Source organism: Emys orbicularis, chromosome 2 (genome assembly GCF_028017835.1).
Source record: "Emys orbicularis isolate rEmyOrb1 chromosome 2, rEmyOrb1.hap1, whole genome shotgun sequence".
NCBI classification, from domain to species: Eukaryota; Metazoa; Chordata; order Testudines; family Emydidae; genus Emys; species Emys orbicularis.
This window is the reverse complement of record NC_088684.1, coordinates 260,037,433-260,062,772: the sequence shown is the minus strand read 5'-3', so window position 1 is coordinate 260,062,772 and position 25,340 is coordinate 260,037,433. Positions and strand designations below refer to the sequence as shown.

Here is a 25,340-nt window from a genome sequence, read left to right as displayed (position 1 = left end):
TCAGCCTAAAGGCCAGCAGCAGATCACAGTCCAACTCAGGTACCATCTTCTATCTGTCCAGTAGGCCACAACTGCCAGCTGTGACTCTCTCAGTCCCAAATTCAGCAAGAGTTTACATTACACTTTGGATTTTGAGGGTAAGTGAACAGGGAACAAGACAAGGATGCAGGAAGGGGACAAATATAAATCATAGATAGAATAGTGAGTGAACAAATGGAATTAAGGGACTGGGTGGGAGATGCAGAAATTGAATGGGGGACATGGGATTGGGATGTCTGGCTGGGGAAGGAGAAAGAGATTGACTTTTCAAATTGGGTAGGGCATTTGAGTCAGGAGCAAGAGATGGAATGGGGAGGTGGAATATGGAACTTTGGAGGGTTACCCTAGAGAGGGGTGAGAAGTGTAAATGGGGGAATGAAGAGAACAAAGAGAATTTTTGTTGGAAGGGGACAATTCTTCAGATCCTGAATATGAAAAATGAGCTTCAATAAGTTGAATATTGTATTAAAAAGAGGTGGGAAAAGGGATGCAATGTGATAAGAAGAAAAAAAAACACTGAAAAGTCCAGCTTCCCCCCTGCAACTGACTTCATCTGTGTGAGTCAGAGGTCATTAACACTTAACTGGCTGCAGCTCAAACTTTACCATTGGCTCAGTCTACTTCTGCCTGTTGTCCCTGTATAAAATTTTCATACGAGTTACAGTATTGTGCTGATAGGTGCACCTGATGTCCACTTCTTGTAAATTTTCTTTCTGATACAACCTATGTCTCAGATCATGGTGGTGTCGATTCTGATTGCTGGTTTTCTGGTATAGATACTGCTTGCTGCTCTTGTGATTCTTCCCATTGAGATATTTGTTGTGTAGCTATTGTTTGCATTGTATAGTCAGATCTTAGGTGCCATGTGTTATGTCTGTACTTTTCTCCTGTAGGTGTTTCAATGTGAGATGACCATGACTTTGGACCTGTTACTGTCACCCTTGCTGGTTGTCAACCTTGTGTTGTTTCCACATGTACTGGATCTCAATGATGGAACACAGATAGTGGCTTAGCTCTCTGGTTACAGTATTTCTTCGGTCTTTCCTGTAGCTGCTTAATCTGGTGTGAGCCTTCTGAGGTATTTTGGGTTACAGAAATGTATGTGAGGATGGAAGAGTTGTTTTCAACATCCTCCCCATCAGCAATTGTGCAGGACAGTATTCTATACCTGTCAGTGGTGTGTTTCTCAATTCCAAAATAGTTAAGTAGGGATCAATATTTTGTGAAACACTGTATTTTATCATCTGAATGGTTCTCTTAACCATTCTATTAGATTGCGGGTATCCCGGACTGGAGTGAGCGAGTTTCACTCCCCGGGGTCTCATAAAGTTCCCATTTCTCTGTTTGCAAATGAAATATAGTCACTCACTAACTTTTTAGGGATGCCATGTCTTGCCAATACAGCTTTCAGTTTAGCAATAATAGAACCACCTTTGGATGTGTCTGCTTGAATAGTGACTGGCTTGTTGGGCTCATAGCGACTGAGTACCAGAACATTACAGAGCACTGTCTTTAGCTGTTCCATTGTCTTGTCTTGTTCCCATGATCATTGCCAAGTTATGTTCTCACATAGGAATTGCCTCAGTGGAGCAAGTCAAAGGTGCTTCACCTGGCATGTACTGTTCAAGGAATCTAATCACCCCCAAGCTTCTCTGTAATGCCTTTTTGTCCTGTGGAGGTCTCATGTTAGCAATGGCTTCAACCTGACTGTCATCTGGCTTAATTCCTTGTGATGAGAGAATGTGTCCTATGTATTTGATTTCTTTTACCATAAACTGGATTTTAGCTGGGTTGAACTTGATATTCTCTACATGAGCCCTTGCCACACTTTATTCTGTATCTGATCATGTTCTGCCTGAGTTGATGCTGCTATTATCATGTTGTCTGCTATTATATGGATGCCTGAAATATCTCCAGATATTTCATTATTCTTTTGTTGAAACACTTCACTAGCTGACTTTATACTAAAAGGTAGATGGAGAAAATTGTATCTTCCCTAGGCTGTATTCAAAGTGCACAGTTCAGATGACTCCTAATCTAATGTGACATGTTGAATTAATTTAGATAGGATATATGGGCTGAAGGTGTTAACATAACTTAGTTACTGTTTAATATTAAACAATGTCCAGGATGTGGTATACAGAGACTTCAGCCTGCTTAGTACCATGGCAAACATTCCATTAAAATAATTTTAACCTTGTCTTAAATACAGAAAAGAAGGAAAAACAATTAAAGTATTTGACATGTAAAGTATTAATCAAGGTGTCCATTTTAATAACATCCCTTGTTCTCCTTTATTTTAGCTGAAGAGAGTTTTTGGAAGGAAACCTGGCCGCTGTTGTTTGACAGTCTCTTAGATGTTAACAAAGATGGCAATAACTGTCCTTTTGGGGAAAAGAGAAGAGGTTAGTTGAGATGAGTTGGAGCTGTTGTTGTTAAAGTATAATCCCGTTTCATCCCAGGTGGTGTTTGGGATTCAGCTGGAGCCAGTAGAGGTGGAGATGTCATCTGGGTCCCTCTCTCTGGCCTGATCTGGTCAGGACATCTCTCAAGGTCAAGATGACGAAGGCCTGGAGGTGCAGGAGATGGTGGGGGTGTAGCCCTGATGGTGAAGCTCACTCCAGTACCCAATTTTTCTTCTCAAAGCCTCTTTCATGAAGGACCCACAAGGGGAATGGTCAGTGGAACAGCCCATCCCCTCATTATTTTGTCCACCAATTAGGCCTAGTTTCTGACACGTCAGTTTTGAGTCACTGATTTCTGATTCCACCCTCTTCTTGTTTACGAGGCTTGATCTTAACACAGTCCTTGAGTTATATCAGTTGGACTTTTTGTTTGGACTAATTCAGTCTGTCTCCCTTTTGTACCTTTTCCCCATCAACATTTGTTGTTATAGGTTATTGTGACATCTTATGAACTTACCCTAACTGTGAGTTCAACTCTAAACAGTGAGTGTAAATTTGTAGGCCCAATTATCACAACGCTTGCCAATATCCATCTTTCTCATCTGAAATAGTGGATATGCTTTTACCAGATAGTTAGCATGGAACATCTGGGGATGGAGTAATTCTGTCCCAGTATAGCCTTATTAAGGTCTCTAGGATCCAAACACATCCTAATCGTGCCATTTTTCATTTCAGTTAAGACCAAGCTGGTAATCCATGGAGTGGGTCAGTTCACTTTTGCTATGACCCTTTTCTAATGGCCTGCATGCATCTCTGAGTCTGTCCATCACTGCAAAGGGGATATTTCTGCAGGTGCGTATGATGGGGTGACTGATGGGTCTGTATTTATGTGATGCTTCCCATGGAACTCTCCTAGTTCTCTAAGGTCTTTTGGGTATGGTGCAATCAATTTTTCTTTAGTGTTGGGTGCTTTGATGTGAAGCATGCCTATTCTGTGTATTAGGTAGCTGTGTGCAAGCTTCTTTGCCTAACTGTGATGTTGTAATGCCTTAGTGATGAAGAACTGAAGACTGACCTTAGCCTTGGCCATCGCTGCTGTTAGCGCGACTTCTCCTTCAAAGTCTATTCTGGAACTGCCATATGCTATATGTGCAACATTAGACGGCTTTATTCTGATGGGACCTGGTATCTTTTTCAAAAGGTGAACTGATAAAACATTAGCTTCATCTCCAGTATCATTCAGGTGCATTTTTTATATTCAGTAAACACTGCTGAGTGTGTGTTATATGATTTCTATTACCCTGTGATACTATATCTACAAGGGATTGTTCACATTCTAGTTCAGCCAGAGATTTGTGGCTTTGTCTTTTGGGTACGTTTGTTGCTCTGCACATAGAAGAATAATGATTTAATTGTCCACACTTGTGACTTACTGCAAAGGCTGGGCAGACTCTGGGTGGGTGTCTTACCACACAGCATGTGCATAGTTTCTTTGTGTGAGCTGTTGATGAGTCTGCTTTGCTGTGATTCTCATGTGACTGGGTCTTGTCCGTACTTTTGTGTCAAAGCCTGTATAAACTTGTCAGAATGTGGCCCAGCCTTGATCTCTATTTGTGTCTTTATGGCTTGAGAGGGTCTGCAAAAGTCTATTGCTTTTTACAAGCCCAAATCAGTTTCCCTCAACAACCCTTCCTTTAGTCCTTTATCAGTGACACTGAGCACAGTGTTGTCTCTGAGCATGTCATTTTTTAATATTTCCAAACTCACGTCTTACCTCTTGTCTCTGTGACATACTTGTCTATCTTCTCGTCTCCTAGGTGTAGGTGAGACCAGAACAGGTATCGTTTGAACATCACATTATTCTTAGGGTTACAATAGTTCCTAAGCATTGTTGAGACCTCACCCCAAATGGGACCATTTTTAGTTGGCAGCTGTAAGAATGTGTTAAGCACTTCCAGAGTCTCCTCTCCCACTATGTGCAATAAAATGGCTTCTTTTATGTCCTCTTCTTTTTTATAGGCTCCTGAGGCTGTCATAGAGATGTGGAGTCATTGTTCCCCTCTCCTCCAATTTTCAGCTATATTACCAGGGAAAGATGAAGGTGGGGGTGGCTTGCAACCCTTTATGTTAATTTTTTCTTATAAAAAAAAACTGTTTTTTCTTTTACTGTGTTATTTTTGTGTGTACTGACTATGTTCTGGGTCTCAGTACTCTGTATTTTTTGTTTGGCTCCTGGTGGTCTATAGCTTGCAGTTTCTTCCTCTATGTAGTAGTTTGCACCATTTCCTAATCCACTGTGTTCCTGACAAAAGCAGCCACGTCTTGCTTCATGCACAGTATGGTCACTTCTGACATCATGTTGTGCTTTCTAGCACAGGCAGGCAGCCATGAGTATGTTGCAACTTCTCTAGTTCAGGAGCCAGAGACAGACCAGGGATATAAAGTTTAGACCACAACTCTCTTTATTAGTTACATGACAAGATGGCTCATAAAGATTCTAATCATGAAGACTCTGTGTGTGTCTGCCTCATGTGAGAGACCTCTCACAAATTCCAATGGGAGTTCCTACGGTGATTACACGTGACTAATTGTTTTTGCTTCAGCCATACTTATTCCTTGTTTTGTGTTTTTTTATCAGCAAACATCTGTGCAATCGCTTTTTCTGGTATGAATGTTTAGAGACAGCCAAAGTCAAAACTCCATGGACAAATATTTGTGGAAACCAAATTTTAAATATCCAAGTAAAGTATTTGCATTGACAGACTGGTGCTCATCCGATTCAGAGAACAAGTACAATACCTTGTGACTTACTTGACCAATCGCAACTAACCAACCTAACTCAATAGCTATGAATACTGACTATTCACAGAGGTCTATTCATGATCAAGCCATGTTTTTAATAAAGAATAAACCAGAAATTGCTATCTGCCTGAGAATATTCTGTAACCGGGAAACCTTTTGGAAAAAATCAGAGAGCAGTCAGAAAATGGTACTGTACCACTAGAGTTATCTTATTTCTTAAATTATCATCATTTGAATAGACAACTATGCCTGTTTAACTAGAGATTTTTTTCTTGAGTTAACACATTTGACTCCCTGTGAAGTCAATAGAAGTTATGGAAGTGAACTAGGAGACAGAAGACAATCTATAGATTTCAGTGGGGTTTAAACAGAGACTGCGGGGTATTCCAATTAGTCACGGGTACTAAAATATATCACTTAAAAAACCCTCTGGTGTGACCCTCCTCACAATACCATGTAATTCCAACATTCAGTGAAAGTTCTTAAATGATTCTTGTGAGAGAATGAGTTTGTTGACATAAAAAAATCTAGGACAAGCACTTGACCATGTGTGCGTATCACAGCTCATCGGAAGTCATTCCAATAATAGCCTTTGCCTGAACTGCACTTTTCAGAAAAAAGCTGCACTTTGTATTTCTAGATTTAGCGAATCTCACATAAGTGAGAACATACTGCACCATCAATACTGCAAGTACAAACCAGCATGTGGCTTATCTCCCCAGAGACTGGTTTTATCATCATTGACAATAGAGGCAGTGTTTTAAACACAGTGTGATACAAGTAATTCGCACATGGGCTGTGTTTCCTAGATGCTGTCTGAACAATTCTGGGTGACTATTAGAACCGTGTGAACAGTGGAAAAAATTATTCCAGAACATTTTCATACAAATCTGTATCTTTTTTTTATATTTTGCCATATCCAATCCCTATTGGTTATTTATCAACAAACACTCATGACAAACTGTTTTTCATTCACATAAATGTTTAAGGAATGACCGAACTTCATGGAAATACCATTATTTGCATACAAACAATGGTGTTCATGCGTGAATAAAGATACTCACTATTTGTGCTGAAAATCTCCATAGACGTTAGTGGCTGAAAAAGAGCCAGTACAGTATCTTGCATATACTTTTTCTTTTGATGTTGTATTATATGATACATTACACTGGCATAATAAATAGTATTGTAGGGCTTTAGGATATAAGCCATTTTTTGCACAGTTCAAGTTATAAAGCTAGGCAGCATGGTAAATTTGTTATGTTGCTGAGATAGTTCATGAAGAGAGTAAAGATAAAAGAACAAACCATTTACTTTTTAAAATAATTGTGAGTGACTTCTGTGCTCATAAAACTATTCCATCCCAAGCTAAAACCTTGTCTGATTGTTTTCATCCTGGAGAGAATTGTTACAGTGCAGCAATGATAAATCCCTCTCAAACAGGGTTCAGAATAAAACACTAACAGGCCTTCAATTATATTGATACTTTCAGGGGCTGCTATAATTACAGATTTATTCAAATGCTAGTTTTAGGGCAGAATTGTCCTCAGAGAGCCACATGACAAATTTCTTTATTCAAATATTCTTCTCTTCCTATATGGGTGGAACTCTTTTGATGGCAATGGGAAATCCACACACACAGGGAAAGCCAACGGACTAAATCAAAATCTGCCATATAGATCAGAAAGGAGAAATTTCCCCTTTGCCTCCTACCACCCAGTTTTCTTCTCCAATGTAGAGACACACTGTCCTGTATTGTGGTCAGACTAAAAGTTTGTTTTCCATTCTACATTTTGATGGATGTTGTAAAATGGGAATAGTACTGTGCTGTTCTTAAAAACAAACAAACAAACAAATAAATTTCCATGCAGTGATAGCTGAGATCTCACAGTTTTCCTCTATATTCTTCACAGGAATATATTCTTAATGGTGGGTTCTTAGATACCAAGGTTGCAATGACTGGAAAATGCTGACTTTTTAAATGGTGATCTCTTTAAATACTTTTTACTGGTGACTTCAGATATTTTGGAACACATTAGTAGCACAACACAAACTCACCGTTGTAAAATGGTAAACCCCTTCATTTTTGATTGCATTTCACAGTATTTGTATAATCACATACCTGCATCCATACATTCCAGGGTGAAAGAAATATCATCAAGAGCAACTTCTGTGAGTTCATTCCCTCCCACTTCAGCTTCAAATGTGACTCTGAAAGGACTGTTGCTAGAGAGAACCACATTTGCATATGTCCACCTGCTTCCTTTATTTCCACTTGAAGACCACATCAGAATATGCATTCCATGTTCTTCAACAGTGTACACCTATTGACAATGAAACCGAGGAAATAAAATGTAATCAGCATGAAACTACAGAGAAGTACAGCTAGTTAGGTCAACCCAACAAAGTTTGAGTGTTCAGCCGACTGGCTATGTAATACAGAGTCTTTCTGCTGTGGTTCATTACCTGGTTGGTGATGACTGAATATTGTGACATGGCCGTGGTGGTCTCAATCCAGTTTCTAGTAAACAAGAGTTCACATAACAGAAAATGCTGCCAGAAGTTATTAATTGGGATACCCTGCTGCCAGCCTTGGCCAGCATAGAAGCAGATCCAAAATCCATTAATGTCAAAGGAAATACTCAGCACAGAGGATGAATTGACCTCTCAATCCCTCAAACTGGTCCCTCTCTGTCTGAACTGAGGTGTGAGAGTATATGAAGCTTTTAGATGTATAAATAGAGGACTTCAGCACCCAGTGGTTTCAATCTGGCATCTGTTACAAACACTTTTAAAAAATTGCACTCAGTGATGCAATTTGCACTGCACTCAGTGATGGCAAATTGACTCGTAGAAACTTAGTGATAAATGTCAGTGTAAAACAAAATCAAATATTAAAACAAACTACATGGAATGAATTTGCAGCAAAACAAAGCTATTGAACCAGTGCCACTCAAATACAACAGAAGGGCCCAATAAGTCTTGATATACTGTGATTTTTAAAAGCAATTTTACTCCATCAGCTGACCAGCAGGAGACACTGAAGCATAATATTTTTGGCATCTCAGATTGCCATAAATTGTGAGTGTCACCTTTGGGCCTGATATTCCTCCACCCTGGAGCTCATTTCCCAACCTAGGGTCCCTGGTATGGCAATGAAATACACCTCTACCCTGATATAACGCGACCCTATATAACACGAATTCGGATATAACGCAGTAAAGTGGCGCTCCGGGGGAGGGGGGGGGGGCTGCACACTCTGGCGGATCAAAGCAAGTTTGATATAACGCAGTTTCACCTATAAAGCAGTAAGATTTTTTGGCTCCCAAGGACAGCGTTATATCAAGGTAGTGGTGTATAAAGAAAAGCAAAAGAATGAGAGCCAAGAAAATTCTGGGCTTAAATCCAGGTTGATTAATTGCATAACCTTCAATAAGTCACTTGACCTTCATGTCCCCCAACCAATTCAGTTGGATAATTGAGTTAAAAACCAACCAGGACCTTAAACCAGATACTTTCTTTGAGATTTACTGCATAAGAATTTTGAGACAAAATGTTATCAAAGCAGATATCTAGTGAAGCAGAGTCAGTCTCTGCTTCCAGCAGCTCTCTGCGGGTGTCTACCTTTCAGTCATCTTTAGATCAGTGAAAAACTGGCTGACAAATGGAAGTAAATATCCATGTCAGGGGCATGCTTCACTGTCTAAATGAGATTGAAATGGGCAGGACCAGTGGCATAACTCCCACCTGCTTGGAAGCCTCTACATAGGGGAGGAACGACTCCTTTGTGCAGCTGTTCTTATCAAGCATCAGTTGAAAAAGTCAAGTACTCACTAAAGGTGAAAAAGGGCTTGCTGGAAGGATCTTAGAGCTTTCCTCTGAGGGCAATTTAAGAAAAGAAATGATAACCAATAGGGTGAAAAATGATGTGGTGTTATTCCCTGAGGAACAGACTTCATACTCATAGATTTAGCAATCGTTTCACTGGATAGAATGCCACCTCCACTGTCATGACAGAATACATGTCAATGAATATCTTTATTTCTAGCAATGGACTGATTTGACTAGAAAAAAAGAGACACCAAATATAACTGAAGTGCATGTGTGTATTATTTATTATATAAAAATATACACACACACAAATCTTCATGAATAGATGAGGGAAACTAAATATAAAAAGGCTCCTATGACAAAGAATTCTTCTGAAGGGGGGGAAAAAAGGCCCATTTGGATAGCGAGGGATGACCAGAAGGCAGAACATTTGTTGGTTGTTCCCCATAGCATTTCTGGGATTTAGTCATTCATCTTTTTCCCAGGACTGTACTTTCTAATTGTCCGACTAAGTATATTTCTACACCTAGGGCTGAAGGGAATTTTTAATGATCAGACACTTTTATACTTTCAGTTTCTTTATGTTTTTTGTTTGTAACCTCTTTCTTCTTCCAGCTGCCTCTTAAATTTCTGTTTGTTGACAGGCAGGATATGTACTAACTTTCAGAACAACAATGCAAATTCTGCTCCTTGGCTGATATAATCATAGAAATATAAGGCTGGAAGGGACCTCCAGAGGTCATCTAATCCAACCCCCGGTGCTGAGGCACAAACAAGTATAATCTAGACCATCCCTGACAGGTGTTGGTCTAGCCTGTTTTTAAAAAACTTCCAATGATGGGGATTCCACAACCTCCCTTGGAAGCCTATTCCAGAGCTTAACTAACCTTCTAGTTAGAATGTTTTTCATAATATCTAACCTAAATCTCCCTTGTTCAAGCCCATTACTTCTTGTCCTACCTTCGGTTGACATGGAGAAAAATTGAACATAGTCCTCTTTATAGCAGCCCTTAACATATTTGAAGACTAATCTGGTCCCCCCTCAGAGTTCTTTTCTCAAGACTAAACATGCCAATTTTTTTAACCTTTCCTTATAGGTCAGGTTTTCTAAACCTTTCTTCATTTTTGTTGCTTTCTTTTGAACTCTCTTCCATTTGTCCACATATTCCCTAAAATGTGGCGTCCAGAATTGGACATAATACTCTAGCAGAGGCCTCACCAGTGCTGAGTCTAACAGGACAATTACTTCCCTTGGTGTACATACAACTCTCCTGTTAATACACCCCAAAATGAAGTTAGCCTTTTTTACAGCTGCATCACATTGTTTATTCCCAATTTTGTAGTTATGCATTTGATTTTTCCTTCCTATGAGAAGTACTTTCCACTTGTCTTAATTGAATTTTATCTTGTTGAATTCAGACCAATTCTCCAATTTGTCAAGGTCATTTTAAATTCTAATCCTGTTCTCAGCAAATCACTGATAATTACTCTTTGAGGCTGGTCTTTCAATCAGTTGTGCACCCACCATTTAGTTCATTCATCTAGACCACATTTCCCACTCCCTTTCTCCAATCTTCTGGGACCTCACACATCCTCCAAGAGTTCTCAAAGATTATTGCTAATGGTTCTGAGATTGTTTCTGCTAGTTTCTTTGGTACCCTAGGATGAAATTCAACAAGTCCTCCCAACTTGAATATATCTAACTTATCTAAATATTCTTTAACCTGTTCTTTCCCTATTTTGGTTTGTGTTCTTTCCCCCCTTGTTGTTAATATTAATTATGTTGAGTATCAGGTCACCATTAACTTTTTCAGTGAAGACAAGCAAAATAGCATTAAACATCTAGATGTCATCAAGTATTAGCTCTCCTTCCTTGCTAACTAGAAGATCTAAACTTTCTTTCATCTTACTCTTGCTTCTAGTGTATTTAAAGAATCTCTTCTTATTGTCTTTTATGTACCTTACTAGGTGTAACTCATTTTGTGAGTTAGCTTTTCTGATTTTGTTCCTATATGCATGTGCTATTCTTTTGTATTCCTCCTTAGCAATTTGTCCATGTTTCCACCTTTTGTAGGTTTCTTTAATTACCTGAAAATCAAAAAGGGGTTCCCGGTGGAATCATATTGGCCTTTTACTATTCTTCACCTAAGTAGCCTAGCCAGCCTCTACCAACTCAGGATCTAGAATCCCAGTCTCTCCCTGAATTTTATCTTTTGCCTTCTGCTGCTTTCAGTTCTGGAGTGGACAAAAGTAATGTACGCTGGGACTCAGAACACAGGCTTTTTTTCCTGAGCTCTGGATTTTAAATTTTAGTGGAGAAGTATCAGAGAGGTTTTTTGGTAAAAGCTTCAGATTAGAAAAATCCTGCTTTGATGTACAATAAGTTTCCTATTCTACACATTTCATGTGTGGCTCAAGACTGCATTCCTCCAACTTAAAACTGGTGGAATTCCACTGAAATCAATGGAGCAATGTTAACGTAAAGCTGGAGTAACCCAATGGGGAGCCAGATTCTATGTTTCTTGATGTAGAATTACCTGAATTTCTCTGAGGATGGCCAGTATTCTGGGTAAGGCACTAGAATGGGATCTGGGAGATCTCTGTTCAATTCCCTGCTCTGCCACAGTTTCCAGTATGACCTTGGACAAGTCATTTAATCTAGCTGCCTCAGGTCCCCATCTGTAAAATGGTGGTAATAATACTTCCTTTCTCCAATCCTTTGTGTGTGCAGACTGTAACCTCTTCAGGGTAGGGACTGTCTCTTGTGATGCATTTGGATAATGCCCAGCACAATGGGTCCCATTCTCACTTGAGACCTCTACAAAATACCATTATATATATATATATATATATATATATATATATATATATATATATATAATAATATGGAAAAGTTTTGATTCTGATTTATTTCAGCAATTACCCAAGAGGTTCAGAAAAATGTGAACCTCAATTAGAACTCTGGGGTTCTTTACCTGCAATGTAGGTGTTATTCTCTCCGGGGTAAGTGGCTCCAATATGCCCATAGCGAGTGAAGAGGATAACTGACAGATTGCAATGTTGCATTCTTTGCCAGAGCCTCCCACCACAATAAGAACCCAATGTGTCTTGCTGTTCAAGACCTAGATGCAGTCTCAGTCTTTATGCTCAGTGTATACAGACAGCACAAGGATGAGGTTTGTATGTGGCCCCTACACAGGGATACACAAAGCACAACCACTGCTTAAGGCTAATGTTGACAGAGTCATTAGCCTCTGTAGAAGAGGGAAGTGGAGGAGGGGCAGAGCAATACTCCTCCCATTCCATAGGAGCTGAGATGGACTCATACATGGAGGAGCACAGATAGTGCCCAGTACAGAAGAGTCACTTTGGCCCATGTTTCCCAGACCCCCGGGAGGAATTATGCTTGCATAGTGCTCAGTGCCCCAAGAGGCTCTAGCCCTTCCACATACTGTGAGTTGTGCCATAAAGGCGCACACTACCCCTGTGTGTCCACAGCTGATTTAACAGATGGAGGGATGAAAGGGGATCAGACTGTAGCCACTATAAACCTGGATAGTGAAAGTACAGTTACTTTCAGTACAGAAAGTACAGAAACCTAACTACCAGGTTTGGGAAGGGTCAGGCTGTCACTGTGCTTCTGAGAAGTCAGTCATAATAATTTAATTATTGGCAAAGTTTCTGGTTTGCATCATTATTTAAAATAAGAAACAAACCACATGTCTGGCATGAGCTAGTAAAAATGCCCATCTCACCTAAATCATCATGGACAATAAACCAAGTGAGAGAAATCAAGTTAGCGATGCTTTTATTGCAAAATATTCCTTATGAAATGTTTGACACTGCAGATGTCTATTAATACATAGTACAGTGGGTTTTTTTTAAAGAATCTACCATTTGTAGATCTGTGAGATGAATGTGTCAGTGAGGCTCTGCTCTGTGATTCTTAGTTCTTCTGCAAGGTGCCTTTGCACCTGCTTCATTTGTATTCTGGTGTGGGAACTGAATTCTTTAGCAAATCCCATTGCTTTGTTTTACAATTTTGACTCAGTTCTAATTCTCTGAAGTGTGCGCTGCCTGGTAGTGGTTTGCTAATTCTTTTTTCACCAACTATAATTTTTTGGGAGAGGGGCACATACTTTTGAAAGACAAGGGAATATAAACTGCTACTCTTTCTTTAGTCACCAGCTGCTGCAGCACACAAAGCTCTTCCATGCCTTCTTGCTGGCTTTTAAATATATATATTTTTAAATAACATATTATCTTACGTGATTGATCTTACCTGACTAACAGTTGTCATGATGGAAGAGTCTGTATTCCATCTGGAAGGTTAATTACATAATTTTCTGTATATCTGAGAACCTGGCAGATCTATAGGTTGCATGGCAAGAAGTGTGCTGTCTCAGGTAACTATGAACTCATTTTATAATCTCGGATTATTCCCACCACATATACTGTATTCTCCAGTCATGAAACTAGGAGTACCCGAGTCTTGTGAAAGGCAACCACACATGTTCATTTTATTGTGAGCCACAACCCAGTTTTAATTGAGAAAAATGACCGTTGACTTTAATATAGAATGATGACATCTTTTTTGTACCACATTCTTGCAAGTTCATGTCTTCAGACTACCCATGTCTTTTGTTCTACTGTAACTGGTAGTATACCTTTCCTCCTCATGCTGAATCAACATGATTTAAAGCAGTGCCTCCTGCCAGACTGCAAGAAGTGAGACCACTAACACACTAATACGAGATGTGCCTGTATACAAAGTGAACAAGAATGGCAGGAACTGATATAACATTATATTTGGGGTTCACAGTGGGAATCCGATTCAGGTTCTGCCCTTCTGAAGGCCTAGCCTCTTCCTTACTTCCCTGAATGTATTGTAGTGTGCAGGGGCGGCTCCAGGCACCAGCGCAGCAAGCGCGTGACTGGGGCGGCAAGCCACGGGGGGCGGCCTGCCGATCGCTGTGAGGGTGGCAGTCAGGCGGCCTTTGGTGGCGTGCCTGCGGGAGGCCCGCCGGTCGCGCGGTTTCGGTGACAGGCATTCCGAAGCCGCGGGACCGACAGATCACCCGCAGAAACGCCGCCGAATCTGCGTGACCGCAGACCGCCCGCAGGCATACTGCCGAAGGCCGCCTGACTGCCGTGCTTGGGGAAGCAAAAACCATAGAGCCGCCCCTGGTAGTGTGGAACATCTGATTTGCCAAAGTAAGCAGATGAATTAATTAAGCAAAGTTCACTGATTACATTGCCCACCACCCACTATAACATTGAAAATAAATTGTAATCCAATGTCTTTTTAGGTTTTTAAATAATAATAGTAATGCAAAACCCATTAGTCATTTTTAGTGAATTTACTGCATCCTAGTTCATAGCAACCTATGTTAATATTAACTGCCTGAACAATCCAGAAAGTTGAAATATTGGAACTATATTGTCAGACGGGGAATTAATTTAGTTTTAACTCTCCATGGTATGACAATGTGTGGAAGAAAAGCTGAACAGGAAGAATGTTGAATAGTGAAACTGTAATTGCTTTACTCCTCTCCATACAGATAGACTCAAATGGAGCAAAAAGGACTGAAGAAAAAACTTTAAAAGAGAAGCCAGCTGTTTTATGAGAGATTGTCCTTAATACTTTGGTTCCTCCAAGCTCTCTCCTGCTCTGCATAAACATGGGTAAATAGCTATCCAAATCTACAAAGAAATGCATTGTTTTTATTTGTACGGGTAAAGTAATGTAATTTAACTGAATTGACCTGAAACTACTCCTGTGAACAGAGAAATTGCCATACTAGCTTAGATCAGTGGTCTGTCTAGTCCAGAATTATTTCTCCCTCAATGTCTACTACCACATACTTAAGAGGAAGATGAAAGAAACCCCATACTGGAAAATTATGGAACAACTTGCTTAGACTGAGGTACCTGTAACCCATCTGAAGGCCTAGGCCACTTCCTTGCTTCCCTGACTGTAATATACTGTAGAACTTTTAGTAGTTGAAGATAGCAGTTGTCTAATACCCTGAAGTATGAGGGCTCATCTCCCTTATAAATGTTTTACCCTATCTAATGCAATTACCATTATAAACATCTAATTAATCATTTTTAATACTACCTAAGTGCTTCTTCTCAGTGAAATGAAATCTTTTGGCAATAAGTTCCACAAGTTAACTATGCATTGTGTAAAAATGTGCCTGTTTTCAATTTTCCCTTTTCACTTCCATTGAATTTTCTTGTACTGTAAAGGGGTAAACAGGATCACCCAATGTGCCTCTCTTTACCATTCACTATTTTGTATGCCTCTAACATATCTCCTCACTAAACCACAGTCCCGGTCTTTTAAAGCTGTCTTCTTCTGGAGTATCTCCATGACTTGAGTCACTTTAAACTCCCATCTCTGGACTATATCCTATGAGATAGAGTAATCAGAACTGAGCAGAACATTTCAGGTGGTGGATGTACCATTAACTCTCATAATAGCATTATAATATTCTATCTCATTTTGCAGACATCCTAACATGGCTTGCTTTTTTTTTACCTCCACTGCAAACTGAGCAGAAGTTTTCACTGAGCTGTTCACAGTGATTGTTTGATTTTTTTTCCTGAGTGATTTGCCTCTTTAAAAAAATTCCTTGCTGTTGAATCAGATCACCTATTAGATGGCACGAGGGAAGGACACAATCAAAGATACATTGTCTTCAGTGTGCAACTTTTTCAAGAGAAAGAAAATATGTGTATAATTTTTGGTGGACTAGTTCTGTCTCTTATGTATTTTACTGTTATGTGCTCCCACATGAAAGGCCTAGTCCTGAAGGAGATAAAGCACAGAACCTTACTCCTGTGCAGGAGTAAGAGTTCATGTTTATGGATCCTGTTGTGGAATTGTGGCCTAAAAGTTTAACTAATGTAGTTTAATAAATGATCACAGAAATGCAGGTTTTATGTGGCCTCCTGCTACTCGACTCATAGGTCATATATTTAGACATACAAATTACTTCTAAGGGCTTGTCTTCACTACTGGGGTAAGTCGATCTGATATTCCAGCTACGTGAATGACGTAGCTGAAGTTGACATAGCTTAGATCGATTTATCCCAGTGTCTTGACTGGTGCTGTGTTGACGGGAGATGCTCTCCAATCGAATTGCCTTACTCTTCTTGGGGAGCTGGAGTACTGGAGAGTGCTCTGCCATTGATTTAGTAGGTCTTCACTAGATCCGCTAAATCGACACATGCTTCATTGATTGCAGCAGTGTTGATCTCCTCAGTAGTGAAGACAAGCCCTAAACATTTAGTAATGCTTACATGACTGAAAACTTCAGTCCAGCAGAAGTTCTCTATGAAAATAAAAGTAAAATCTGGGGCTTGCACACTATAATGTTCAGGAAACATGTAATTAAACAAACTCTAGTCTAAAAATGTAAAATCAAAATACTTAAATAAAAGATTCAGAAGTAAACACTATTTGCCTTTTACTTTAATATAATCTGGATAATCACAAAGCACAGAAATCGCTGACCTTTACTTATAACTCTTTTTCTCAATTAACTTTACTAAGCAAAATGTATAACAGTGTGTGGGTGTGCAGACACACACATGTGTAAGTGGTAAAATAAGAAGGCGGCATTTGATGATGGAGAGCAGAAGTTTAAAAAGTTGTTCAGAATTACAGAACTGTAACATTTCTGTATAAGAATTTCTTAGAAGTTCAAGCTGAATATCTGAAACTAGTATCCCTGGAAACTGTACAGCTTTGAGAAATGTTTTTGTTAAATGCTTGGTATAAATGCTCAGTTTAATGCACTGATTTTTAATTAATTGCTGCTTCTACTGATTGGATATTACATAGTATACTGGGAGGTTACTATTATTTATTTTTTGGTGGCGTCTAGAAGCCCCAATTGAAATCAGAGCCCCAATGCCTATACATTGTGAATAAACATAGTAAGAGAGAGGGCCGGCTCTGGCTTTTTTGCCGCCCCAGGCAAAAAAGCCTCCGGCCGCCCCCCCCCCAGGGGGAGGGGGGCGGCCGGAGCCCCGGGGGAGGGCGGCGAGCCCCGGCGGGGGCTCCGCTCTCCCCCCGGCGGCCGGGGGGACGGCACCGGGGGGGAGGGCGGCCGGAGCCCTGGGAGGAGGGCGGCTCTCCCCGGCCGGGGCTCGGCTCTCCCCCCGGTGGCCAGAGCGCCGGGGGCAGGGCGGCTCTCCCCGGCCGGGGCTCTGCTCTCCCCCCGGCGGCCAGAGCGCAGGGGGCAGGGCGGCGAGAGGGCGGGGCTCGCCGCTCTCCCCCGGCAGCCGGGGGGAGGGCGGCGAGCCCGGCCGTGGCCCCGCTCTCCCCGGCGGCCGGGGCGCCGCGCCGCCCAACTCCAGGTGCCGCCCCAAGCACAAGCTTGGTGGGCTGGTGCCTGGAGCCGGCCCTGGTAAGAGACAGTCCCTTGCCCTGAAGAGCTAACAGTCTAAGTAAGACAGAAAAACAGTGGGAAAAGGAAGTGGTATAATTCCTATTCTACAGATCTAGAACCAAGACATAGAGACATGAAGGCCCAGATCCTCAAAGGTATATTGATTTCAAGGGAAGTTAGGAATGCAAATACCTTTGGGCCTAAGTGGCTTGCCCAAGGTCAAACAGGAAGGTGGTGCCAGAATGAATCAGTATTAGAACCCAGGCCTGCTGCCTTCCAGATTCCAAGTCAACATGACCATCTTTTCTATCTTCTAACACAGGGGTTCTCAAACTTCATTGCACTGCAACTCCCTTCTGACAACAAAAATTACTAAACGATCCTGGGAGGGGGGACCAAGTCTGAGTTCTGCTGCCCTGTGTGTGTGTGTGGGGGGGGGGGGGGGGAGGGAACAAAGCCAGAACCTGAGCCCCGGCCCCTGGGTGGGGGGGACAAAGCCCCAGGGCTTCAGCCCCACACAGGGGGCCTGTAACCTGAGCCCCGCCACCCAAAGCTGAAGCCCTCAGACTTCAGCTTTGGCCCCAGGCAGCGGAGCTCGGGCTTCAGCTTCGGCCCCATGCCCCAGAAAGTCTAACGCCAGCCCTGGTGAGCCCATTAAAAAGGGGCCCTGACCCACTCTGGGGTCCCGACTCACAGTTTGAGAACTGCTGTTCTAACACATGTTTTAGACAGTTAAATTAATCTGTATTGAATTTTGTTTTTTGTCACATGTAGTATGATTGACATAATCTCTATTTTCACATTTCCAAACTGACATAAACACACACACATGAATCTGGCTTGGGTCAGTAAACACATTACTATCTGATACGTTATTTGTTTGGTGGGTTATGTGAAATGAGCTGATGGTCACAAGCCAGTTTATAGACACATCACAACTAGCATTTTTATGAGCAGGCTCAGGAGAGAGGACAAAAAGACCCACCCCATTACCGTTAGAGATAGGATTATTAGATAGGCTTGAAAAACACTGTCAAGGCATTTTCATGGAAGCTTGCACTCTCACTCTCCATCTTGTATCTGTTCTATGAGTAAATAGCTTATGTCCAGAGCTTTTAATCTATTACCCTTCATGAGCATTACAATTCATATTTTTAAAACAATGTTTTTCTTTTTAACTGCGTATAGCACATTTCAGGATTATTGTGTTATATAAACTGGAAATAGCACTTATTTTATGTTGAGGATAGAAGCATGCAAAGCAGAAAAGTGTTGCTGTTCAGTAAGATTGGGTGCAATGACTAGATGAGACTCACATATGTACTCATGGGATTTCCAGTGAAATCAGGACTAAAGCAGAGTTGTCAGTATTGATCTTGTCAATACAGAAAGGTTGGGTGAGGAACCGGCAACCAAGCAGAGATTAAACAAAGCTAATATAGCGTTGAGATTTAAACCATTCAAAACACAAGAAACACAACTATTAATATTGGATATTTAAATAGTAGTACTTTTTCTCTTACCTTTAAAGTTCCTGTTTGCCTGGAATCACACAGCCAGAACCAGAACCGGACTCTACACACTCCGAGACTTGCTGGGAAGAGTTTTGTAGTAATTATCCTTGCTCTATTTCCTTCCTGCTGGGCAGATGAGTTGACATACAAAAAGTGTTGTCCATTACCTTAAAATGAATAAAAATGTTCTTTGAATACTACTCATACTTAAGAGCATAAGCCATGATAGATAAATTGATAGGTAGCTAGTTAAATAGTGAGTGCAATAATGTATCTTATCAGATCCAAATATATATGTACACATAGGCCAAGGGTCTGATAACACACATATATATTATTAACACATACATATTTTACAAATTTATTTCTTAAACCCTCCTAAAGCCACTTTTGCTATTCAGCCACCTCCTTGGCCCTAGCTCTGTTGCAAATGAAAGAAATTAGTAGAGGTGGACAAGAACACATTGGGGATGTTCAGATCTGAATGCAAATTCATCTTTAAAAGAACCACTGTGTTCTAAAAAAGGTTTGAGATAGTGATTTCTACCTATGAAAGTCATTGTTCTTTTGAAAGGGGTTTTGCTAGTACTAGAATTAACAATAGCTCCAAGTTATGTTACCTGTACATTGTTCTTCATGTAAGCGGGGAAACTTGAAGGTTATTGGACTGTCACAGGGTGACTGGCCCCTTTAAATGAAGTAGGTCCAACTCCGTTGTTCCAGAACAGGTGCTCCCAGTTTGGCCAATTAAGAGGAGGGGGGCAGAACGGGGGTTATAAAGAGCCAGAGTGTTATTTGGGGAGCAGGGAGAGCCCTGTGAGGGGCTGCCAGCATCCCCTGTGAGAGGAGGCAGTAGGAACCTGCTGGGGGAAAAGACCTCCAGGAGAAAGCCATGGGAAGTGGTGCTCAGTTAAAATAGCCTGGAAGAAGTCCTGAAGTAGGTCCTGAATGAGGAGGGACGGAGAGGGACAAAGAGGAAAGTCCTCTGGGTGGGTTGAGGATCTGTGTTTGTGAGGTTTTTGCCTGTGTTTGGAACATAAAACTGCCTGGAAAAGAAACTCTGGGTGTGGCAATGGATCCTTCATGGGCTGGAGACAAGCAGCACCTTACATGAACATAATTCACTAAAAGACTTACCAGTAATTCTTTACCACTAAACCAGAGATGTAGCACTGTGCATTAACAGCTCTATAGAATATGAGTAACATGACTCATTGCCTGGTTTTAAATAGGTCTGATTTCTTTTGAATGCACTTACTCTTTTTTCCTTTAGAGTGGCTTTCTCCCTTGGCAAATCACTCTTACTCTCTTTACTAGAAGAGAGTATATTGGTATTGATATATTAGTAATATTTCATCCTAGTATAACCTAATGACAAACATCTCTCATTTTCATAATGGTTGTAAAGTGTCAGTAATCACTACAGCCTTATTCCAAACACTTCACTTCCGTACAAACATTCCCTCTAAAATACAGTGGTCACCACAAAAAAGCCAGCATTGCCACCAGCTATCACACAATGGCATCTGATATGCCACAGTAGTCTCTTTTCTCCAGAATAGCATTGCTCTAGCAGTGTAAATGGGCCTTAAAATGGAGGTCAGTTATAATTACCCTCACTTAGGTCTTCTTTAAAGAGTGATGTAAAGGGCCTTAGTGTGATGGAGAACTCAGGCTGCTATCTCTCAGGGCTTGTCTTCATTACCGGGGAGATCGACGCTGCTGCAATCAATGCAGCGGGTGTCGATTTAGCGGGTCTAGCGAAGACCCGCTAAATTGACGGCAGAGCACTCTCCAGTCCAGTACTCCAGCTCCCCAAAAAGAGTAAGGTAAGTCGACCAGAGAATGTCTCTCATCAGTGCAGTGAAGTCAAGATACCAGGGTAAGTCGACCTAAGCTACGTTGACTCCAGCTACGTTATTCACACAGCTGGAGTAGCGTAACTTAGGTCGACTTACTCTGGTAGGGAAGACAAGCCCTCAGATGCCACTCACTGTGTACTGTTGTCACTTTCCTTCACTTGACTTCTTAATACTGATTGCTGTAAACAAATTCAGTCAAAAGTCTAAACGACTATTATAGAAATAGAATTCACTTTTGACTTTGGCACATGACAAGGTTGTTGTGAGCTTCACAGCGGTGTCAACTCCTAAAAGACATGGAAATGACTTTGCACCAATCAGTAGCTAAATTTTACATAAACATATTCACGAAATAACAGTAACATACAATGTGTAATTATATAACCTTCCAAGTACATTTGTTTTAAGCAACAAACACTTTTTGATCAAGCAAGCTCTCTTAAAATCTCATTTTCAAACATTTACAATAGCTCAATTGCTCAGGTAAGACAAACTATTTTTGTTCTGGTGGCAGCAGCAAGAAAGGTCAGGGTAATTCTCCTCTGGAGGATAAAATTCAGAATTTTTCAAACGAAGGAGTACACAGAATACTCTTTCTTGTTTAAACACAATCAGCTACAAGCATATTCAGAATCACAATAGTAGTGTGTCCCAGCCTTTAATGGGCTCTTCTAAACCTTTTGGTACATAATTGGCTAACAAGTTGCAAAATCAAATTGATAGGTTCCCTGTGAGTTTGGAGAAATTTCTAGGGCAATTACAAGTAGATTAATATGATCTAATTAAGACAGGCTTTTAGCAACGCAACAATAAGATTTTCCCTGGAAGGAGGACTTCACTGTCCATGGTGGACAGTTTCTCCAGTGATGTCTTGCATCATTTCTGCAGTCAATAGTACACCACCATGCAGTAATATCTATTTCTCAAAGCGCCACTCTCCCTACCTTAAAGGTGAGCTTGGGTCCCATCTGCCTTGTGCTGGCCCCTGCCATGAGGCCTCGCATTTGAACTCTTGCATACTCTTGCTAGTTTGTGGTTGAATTTGGGGCCATCCAAATTCCAGTTTCATATGTTCTGGGATTTGGAGTATTCCAAACTCCATTGTGCACCAGATTGTCCAACAATTCAAGTGTGAGGCATCATGCCAAGGTGAGGCATAGGTGTTATGCAGCTGACCTAGAAGATCATGTTTAAGGAAGGTGGAGCTGGGGTTCTGCAAAGAAAATGGTGATAATAGAGGGTGGAGGAGGAGGCATGGAAGAAATATTGGAAGGAAGAATTAATATTCTAGAGGGGGAGGCAAGACCCATGGCGAGGACCAGTGAATAGTAACATACACCTATTCCATCCCATCTCAGAGAACACAAACACACTTATTTGTCAAACCTTCCCAGATACCCTAGGGACAAGCAAGCCCAACCAGTCCCCTTCTCTGGAAATCCCAAACCCTTTTGCAGCCTCATGACAACTCTGGTTTAACTCCTCCCTGCTAATTATTACTGTTGTTATGATCATAGTGCCTAGAGGACCCAAATAAAGTTGGGGCCCCATTGTGCTAGAGTGATGTACAAATACATATTAAGAAACAGACCCTGTCCCAAAGAGCTACTGATGAATGCTGCTCTTTTCCTGTAATAGGATAACCGGGGTGAGACTAGAGAGCTGTGTTACAGTTTTAACTATTAGAATATACCAAGGTGAATTCATTACTAAAGTATCAGATGATGCCACTCAATGGCTCTGAGGAGTTTGGCTGATGGAACATCTAAATAAAGATCTATTTTGGTGTGATTTTTGAACACAAAACTGTTTCTGGCAATTGATCTGGAAATTTTGTTCATATTATGATAAATAATAAATCTTTTGAGAAAGTGAAAATGAACACAAAGATATTTGCTCACTACTTCATTATTTCAAGAATCAGGCTCACATGGACTGGGGGCATGACATCAAAGGCCATTTCCCAGTTGAAATGAAGTGCATATATTTTTACCTAAAATTGCACACACACTTAGTTCACTCATTCATAAAGTCAAATTGTTTACTGGATTTCAAAACTGGATACAATATGTCATTCTCACAGACCTGCAAATGATCACTTATTCAGAATGAGACTTATTCAGTTTGCACCTCAAACCTATGCAATTTCTGGCTGGAACACCGTGAAAAGGGAGGTTTTGAAAATTGCAATGACTATCAGTGAAATGCTCTCCGTTTCTCTCTCTGTCTGTAATATTTTTTTCAGATGATCTGCTCAGGTTGGATTATCAGGGTGTGGGTGTTACACCTCAGTACTTTCAAGAGATGTTAGATTTTAAACATTCTCAAGTGAAAAAGTTATTTCAAAGTTATTATAGTGACATGGATATGCTGTATCCTAAATCAAATGGAATGTTACTATATGTTTGTATCATACCTAGCAAAACAGAGACCCAACCTAGTTGGCTCCTTGGTACTATGACAATAAAAATGATTAATATAATCATCATTTTGTTCTGGCATTGGACTAAAGTGTTTGAGGTTGGAGTATTTTTTAATTGATTATCTGTCTTCTCTGAAGATGTATACAGCAATGCCTAATGGATATGCTGGTGAAAATTCTGTGGAGGTTAGTTTATGAGAAGAGCAAAGCTAGATGTGTTAAGCAAACTGTTAAATTTGTTTTAATTCCATTTTCTCTTTTTAATCAGTCTTGTTTTTATTGAGATTACTGTTGTCTGGATAATTTCATGCAGATGTCTGCTTGTGGACATGGACCCCATAATATGCAGAGAGAGGTACTGGAGGTTAAAGAGTTTCTGGAACCTGCACTCCCCTCTCAGTCTTGATCAAGGGGCACAACTACTAGTCACGTTGTGTTGCCAACAGGCTGTAGCAGGCAGCCCTAAGAGGAGAATCTGAAAGACCAAGGAGGAGATGAGAGTTGGCAGACATGTTGGTCACAGGTACACAATGAAGACAATGGATATTACAATATTTTCACCACCTACTAATACTTGTTCTGCATTATTTGTTTTCTCCTTAAATCTTAACATGACAGCCTGTTGTCTTCATAATACCAGGAATTGTATTCCATGTTAGTATATTTTGTTCTGTGAGTAGTACCAAGGGTTACTTTGCTATCAGGAGCTGGGATTTTTGTTGGGACATGCTAATACAAAATGCATGTGTTGTGTATTTAAGCTCTTGACCAGCCCCAACATGGGGGGAATAATTTACACTGAGATTTTTTATTGTGGCCCCTCAACAATTGCTCCTTTTCCCCCATTTGCTCTTGAATCTTCATCTGGAACCTATCAGTGTTATGCCAAGCTTCAACCCAGGACAGACATTGAAAATGATGACCTGCAGCAGAGTGCTATGCTTGATGTCATTGGAACTGCACACATTTACACCAGCAGAGAATTTGGCCCCTAAAGTCAGATCCTTTTGTTGCAGTGATTTCTTACTATTTATTATTTGCACTGCAGGAGCACTTAGGGCCAGCAATTCAGGGTCAGGACCCCATCATGCATGGTTCAGTACAGATGAACAGTAAAAAGACCACAAAGAGCTCATCCTAGATTATGACAAAATACAATGGGTGGATGAGGCAGAAACAGGGAAAAGGGAAGGACAAGATAACAGTAAAGTAGGCAAGTATAATAAGCCGAGGTTTCAGCTCACCACCTATCTGCACATTTTGTTCATTTATTAAATGGGCTTGCTGTTTACAAAACAATCCTTTCTGAGTTTTGAAAGCCAAATTTCAAATTTGTTTTTGTTTGTAACCATCTGAAATAGATGCGGTTGAAGAGCAATTTCTATAGAAATGTGTTTACAGCTTCATTACACAGAATATACAAAATAAGCCATTGAGCTCAATGGCGTTACTTTGAATTCACGCCAGTGTAGCTGAAAGCAGAACCTGGCTCATTATGTAAAGTGCAGCAGAATTACAACAAAACAACGACCCTCATTCAGAAACGTATAAGGCAACACCTATGGAAAAGTCCAACAGAAAAGGAAACATTATTGTCACTGACTTTATCCTCTTTTTTGTATCTAATTCTTCATCTTCATAGGTCTAAATGAGTAGGTTTACAAATACCTCTTTAATTAATAAGGGTTTTGCCAGATGCTTGCAAATGGACAGTAGGTTTATTTTATCCACTGTGCCGTCTTGTAAAAAGTTTGTTTCTTCTCAGGGGTCATGATTAATAAGTATCCTTACGTTTGATTTAGCAGCTCATTGTCTAGAGATGACTAAACAAATGTATCAAACCACAATAGAGTATCAAGAATGATATAATCAAGGCCGCTTTGAAAAGAGCATTCTATAAAACTATACTGATGCTGACTCAACTAATGATTAAAACAGGTGATAACAGGCCTCTCTGTTAGGCTATTTATTTTTAATTGCATTCAGACAACACTGGTGGTTACTATAATCGTATACATGACAAGATTCAATACACTCATCTGGCCTACTTTAGCACTGCCATT

The 25,340-nt window shown here is 40.6% G+C and overlaps 1 protein-coding gene across 1 annotated transcript in view; it reads right to left on the bottom strand.

Moving 5' to 3' along the window:
- MALRD1 (MAM and LDL receptor class A domain containing 1) overlaps nt 1-25,340 on the bottom strand; it is a 378,194-nt gene that overhangs the window by 76,611 nt on the left and 276,243 nt on the right. Inside the window, exons 22-23 of the mRNA XM_065399653.1 lie at nt 19,003-19,160; nt 7,369-7,570 (exon numbers count right to left, since the gene is read on the bottom strand). Of these exons, the coding sequence (XP_065255725.1) occupies nt 7,369-7,570; nt 19,003-19,160 (360 nt within the window). The remainder of the gene's footprint in view (nt 1-7,368; nt 7,571-19,002; nt 19,161-25,340) is intronic.